This window comes from Dermacentor variabilis, chromosome 5 (genome assembly GCF_050947875.1).
Source record: "Dermacentor variabilis isolate Ectoservices chromosome 5, ASM5094787v1, whole genome shotgun sequence".
NCBI classification, from domain to species: domain Eukaryota; kingdom Metazoa; phylum Arthropoda; class Arachnida; order Ixodida; family Ixodidae; genus Dermacentor; species Dermacentor variabilis.
This window is the reverse complement of record NC_134572.1, coordinates 175,221,539-175,226,919: the sequence shown is the minus strand read 5'-3', so window position 1 is coordinate 175,226,919 and position 5,381 is coordinate 175,221,539. Positions and strand designations below refer to the sequence as shown.

Below are 5,381 nucleotides of genomic sequence, written 5' to 3'. Positions count from 1 at the left end.
TGGCTTTGGCTCAACTCTTGCAAGATGGGCTGGGTGGGAATCGAACCAGGGTCTCCGGAATGTGAGACGGAGACGCTACCACTGAGCCACGAGTACTTTTTTTTTTTCTTTCTTTCATGGTATTTATTATAGTTGCAGTCAACCATTCAACCAGAAGTTCACCAGTTCTGCATAGTCAGAGAATGGAGGGCACAATGAAAGTCACACACAGAAAAGGTAGCGTTCATACTGTGAGTAGAAACGTTCGTGTCACTTTAGAAGGGTGGCAAGGATAAGCACCTCAACAAAATAGGGTACCAGTCCGGTTGTACACCGAGTCCATCATAAACCTGCTTTAGGTGTAGTGTCATTTGGATGAAATTTGCCCTTGTAGGTACAACTGTTTCGGCGTTGCGGTCCATCATTCGCGTTTTCCACAAACTGTGCATTCCCATTACAAAAAACATATCGAAAGGCGCACTATTATCACAGGTTGGTAGCAGGTATCGCACAGTATGAGCGTTAATCTGAAAGTCTTTCTTTAAAGTCCGTTGGAGGACATCCCAAAATAGGATGGCGTCGGTGCAGCTAATAAAACAATGTTCAATTGTCTCTGGTACATCACAAAGGCGACAGTTAACAGAAGAGACAAAGATACCCTTTTCTTGTAGCCATGTTTTAACCGGTATGGTTTCACTATGAACTTTATAGAAGAATGTTTTGCAGCAAGGGGATAAATACATTTTGCGAACTCGCTTTAGCACATCGTGGCCTGGAAATTTAATGTATATTGATCGGTAACGTGGAGGCGGAAATAGCATGGACAGTAAGTCTTTGTACAACGTTTTGCGCGACACAGAATACAAGTATTCAGTGGAAAACCGAACTGTCAGGAAACGAACCGCCAAGTAAACTTCTTGCATGAACCCCCACAAGCATAAGCGTGAAGAAAAACTTGAAGAAACAACTAAATCAGGTAACACATTAACAAGTGTGACTTGCATGTATGAACGAATTACAGGATGGGAAGTATCGCGAAAATAGAAGAAACGAGACACTATTTGCCGCACATAAAGATGTACTAAGCCCAGCCCACCTTCACTAACAGGCCTAAAGATATTATCGCGCCGCATGGGCTCAAAAGTTGAAGACCATACGAAGGTTGCAAAGATACGGTGAAAGCGTTGGATGTATAGCCTAGCACAATGGATAACTTGCAATACATAGAAAATTTTTGTTGCCAAGAACTTATTGCAGGCTTCGGCTTTTCCAAAAATAGAAAGTCGTTGTGGAACGAATGTCTGGGCGTAACTTTGCAGTACCGAAACCCGTTCTTTCCAATAGTGTGCGCTTAATTTATATGCGTCTAGCGGCACGCCAAGATACTTTGGCGGGACATCAGTCCACTTAACGCCTGCAAACTGTTCTGGTGTATAGCACCATGAGCCAAACCATAAGCCTAAACTTTTTGAGGAGTTCATTCGCGCTCCTGATACGCTGCCAAATTCTTCTATTTTCGATACTACTTTTTCAACACTGGACTTATCCGTGCAGAAGAACGCTAGATCGTCTGCATAAGCTAAGACTTTAACTTCATTACCCAGTATATTGAAGCCATGGATGTTACTCGACTGAATTACGCTTAAGCATAGCGGTTCCAGGTAAAGGGCGAATAGTAGTGGGGACATCGGGCAGCCTTGTTTTACTGATGAGCAAATAGAAATGGGTTCGGAGAGTTGGCCATTAATAACTAAACGAGTAGTACAACAGGTGTAGCAAAGCCTAACGCCTTTAAGCACAATGGAGCCAACATTGACATGCTCCAGAAGGGAAAATAAATAGGAGTGACTGACACGATCAAAAGCTTTAGCAAGGTCTACCTGGAGCATTGCAAGCTGCTCAGTGGAACCATAACAGTATTGAAGAAGGGTACGGGCGATATGTATGTTGGTTTGAATTGATCGGCCCGTGATTCCACATGTCTGATGGGAACCAATTAGAATTGACATCGCAAATTGCAATCTATTAGATAGAACTTTCGCAAAAATTTTGTAATCCACGTTTGACAATGTGATTGGTCGATAGCCTTCAACGGAACGCAGTTTCTCTTTATCTGAACTTTTGGGAATTAAAACTGTGTGGGTTTTGCAAAAAGACTGCGGAAGGGCGTCAATCTCTAAACTTGAAATAAAAATATCCAATAATATGGGGCTGATAATTGATTTGAAAGCTTTGTAAAATTCACATGAAAGTCCATCGGGGCCGGGTGTTTTCGACAAAGGCAGCTGATCAATAGCTAGCTCAATTTCTTGAATCGTAAGGCTACCACTGATGACTGCACAGTCATCATCCTGTAATGGTTTAACAAGAGATACAAAACTCTCTAAAACTTTTGCATCGTGATCGTCCGGAGGGGCACTAAACAACATAGTGTAGAAAGTTTCGAACTGAGAAATTATGTCATTAGTATTTGTTACAAGACTACCTTCGGAGTATATTTCCGGAATTACTTTGGAAATACCGTGACGTCGCTCGTCAAGTAAAGCTTGACGTGTTGGTTGCTCAGATTGCAGAGCACGCCTGTTTCGAGATCGAATTCGCGCACCTCTGTAACGTAGCGCGTCATACTTTTGTAACTCACATTTAATGTTTTCTATGTCAACAATGTAAGTGCCTGGCATTTCGCATTCAATCTCATAAAGGCTACATAGGCTCTTAAGAAGCGTTTTTTCTTCATTCTTTCTATAGAATGATTTCACCGATCCAATTTCTATAGCCACTGCACGAACCTCTTGTTTAAAGAGTTCCCAAGCAGCAAATAATGGCAAGTCACTAGAAAGAGAATTGGCTAGAGCCATGCGCACGCGATTAATAAATTCCTGATCATTTAGGAGCTCAGAGTTAAGCTTCCAGAGTGCCCACTGAGGTCGGAAATTAGTTACAAATTTTTCACCAATGTTTGCGATAACCATACAATGATCAGAGAATGAAACGGGGATAGTAATGCAGGATAGTCCTCGAGAGAGGAGCGATGAAGAAACATAAATCCGATCAAGGCGGGCGTAGGAATGACCTTGAATTCTTGTATAAGAGCGAGCTCCCTGTCCCGACACTCCTATATCAACGAGCCCTGCATTTTCTATTATGTTAGACAAAACTTCACCACTCCTGTCCCGCTGAGTGTTAATGCCGCTTCGATCGTTGGGATCACATACACAATTGAAATCTCCCATTAAAACAATGCAGCGATCACAGTCCAATAGACTAGACACAGTATCAAATAAAAGAGTTCGTTTTGCAGCGTCATTAAATGCATAGACGTTGACTATGCGCCATGGCACACCCTGCAACACAAAATCACAACATATATATCGACCTTCAGTGTCGACATGATAACTAAAAGCTGAATAAAGTAGGCTCTTTTTCAGAAACAGGAAACAGCCCGCGGATAAACCAAGAGCGTGTGAAACGCAAACATTATACTCAGACAGAAAAGGTCGCAAAGCCCTTTCTGTCTCGTCATCACGCTCAATCTTCGTCTCCTGCACGGCGACGAAGTCGAGGCGCTTCCTAGACAGAAGCCGGCGAAGCTGCGCCTGTTTCTGCAAAGACCGAAGGCCTCGTACGTTCAAGGTTGCGAATAGAAGTTGCTGGGACAGGGCCATGGTGACTACCAACTATTTGGACCTAATGATCTATGTGATCGGTCCTAGAGGGCAACGGTGAGGCTCCCTCCGAAACCCCACCTGGCCTTCTGGACCGTGATCGACGGCACTTTCCTGAGTGTTTCGATGTTTTGCGGCGACGTGCTTTTCTTGTGGTACTGGTCGTCTCGCTGTCTGTGCTTGATTCCGATCTGTTAGTCGCACGGCGCTTCGGAACTGAAGTATCCGCGTTACTTCGTCTGTCCTCTGCCGGCTCAGCGCACGTGTCGAGACGCTTGGGTGCATCAGGCGAGTCGTCTCCGGCTCCCTCATTCGCTTGCTGGGCAGCAGCTGGCTCCGTGGTAGCGGGTGCTCCTTTGGGTTGTTGCTTCGGTTGGTCATCTTTCTCTTCGCTACTTTCGTTTTTCACGGGCAGTTCTGCGATGCCATTGTGACTGTCTTTAACAGGCAGAGGGGCCTTACTGGCACAGCGGGTATCCGCGGAAGAGGGAACGTCTCCCGTCGCGTCAAGAACCTCCGTAATGTCCATTATGTGTTCTTGCAAGCTTTCATCCGGAGGCTTTGTTCTGTGTCGTAACTTATCGGCGTATGTTACGACACATTCTTCAGATGTGTGACCAAAGCGTCGGCAGGTTTCACAACGCGGGGTTCTGCAGTTTCGACGAATGTGCCCCACCCTGTTACAGCGCAGACAAAGTGGGGGCCGGCCTGGAATTAATACGAGACTCTGCACTCCAAAAACAGGTAGTAGATGTGGAACGTCCCCCACGCTCACTCCATCGGCAAGAGTCAACACCACGTCCCGATTTAGCGTACGCATTTGTTCCATCTCCGATACTCTCCAGCTTTCTGCTGATATAGACTTGACTTTCCCGTAAGCCTGAAGCGCATCTCGAATGTAGTCATCTTCCAAACGCTCAGGAAGCCACAAAAGCTTCATTGGGACTTCCGTGGGCTCAGGATCAATGACGGCGCAGCGTCTACCTTTTACGGATAATTCCCCGCATGCGACTAGCTTTGATTTTGTCATCCCTGATTTGCACGTCACCATCCACACGTGCGACATCTGAAATTGTCCGATGGAACTTATTTCCTTCAGGTCAATAACGTTCCGAAGGGCGTCTCTGAAGTCTTGGGCTCTGTACGGTCGACCACTTAAGTCAGCATGCAGGAAAACGGAGTCCACAACCAGCTTACCGGTAGGAAGACGGGGTAACACAACACGGTAGTCATTGCTGCTGGCTGAAGCCTGAGCAGCACCTCGGCCAGGGGCCGATAAAACCTTTGAAGCGGAGAACATGAGAAAAGCGACCGTTCGGAACGCCGTCTTCGCTGCCACGAGTACGATGCTTCAAAGCGGTACAAAAGCGCCTCTAGTGAACGCGGTGTTGCCTTAGAAACGAGCTGTTTCTAAGGCTCAGGCGTGCGTCGCTTGCTCAGGCGCACATTTCGTTGCCGCGCCGAACGCTGCGTTGCTCGACGCTCACCGCGTCCAATGCGGGGCGCGTAGTCGCTGCGCCGTAGCCCATTGTCTTACACCGCTTGGCGGGTCGACGGGAACGCTGTCGCGTTCCACTCTTGAAGGCGAAGCAGAGTAACGCGTGAGTTGTTTCTTCTACTAGCCGAACCAAATATAGCCAAGCAACAGCAGTTCACCAGGCTAAACAGTGGTTCAACAACTAAAATAAAGGCTAGTATGCTTCGCATCCTGGGCTTAACCTTAGCTAAGCCACAGCC

At 46.4% G+C, this 5,381-nt stretch overlaps 1 protein-coding gene across 1 annotated transcript in view; it reads right to left on the bottom strand.

Moving 5' to 3' along the window:
- The window catches only part of LOC142583717 (uncharacterized), a 9,772-nt gene extending 4,817 nt beyond the window's left edge, over positions 1–4,955 (bottom strand). Inside the window, exon 1 of the mRNA XM_075694206.1 lies at positions 3,895–4,955. Within this exon, the coding sequence (XP_075550321.1) occupies positions 3,895–4,944 (1,050 nt within the window). The 5' untranslated portion in view covers positions 4,945–4,955. The remainder of the gene's footprint in view (positions 1–3,894) is intronic.
- Between the last annotated feature and the right edge of the window lie 426 nt (positions 4,956–5,381).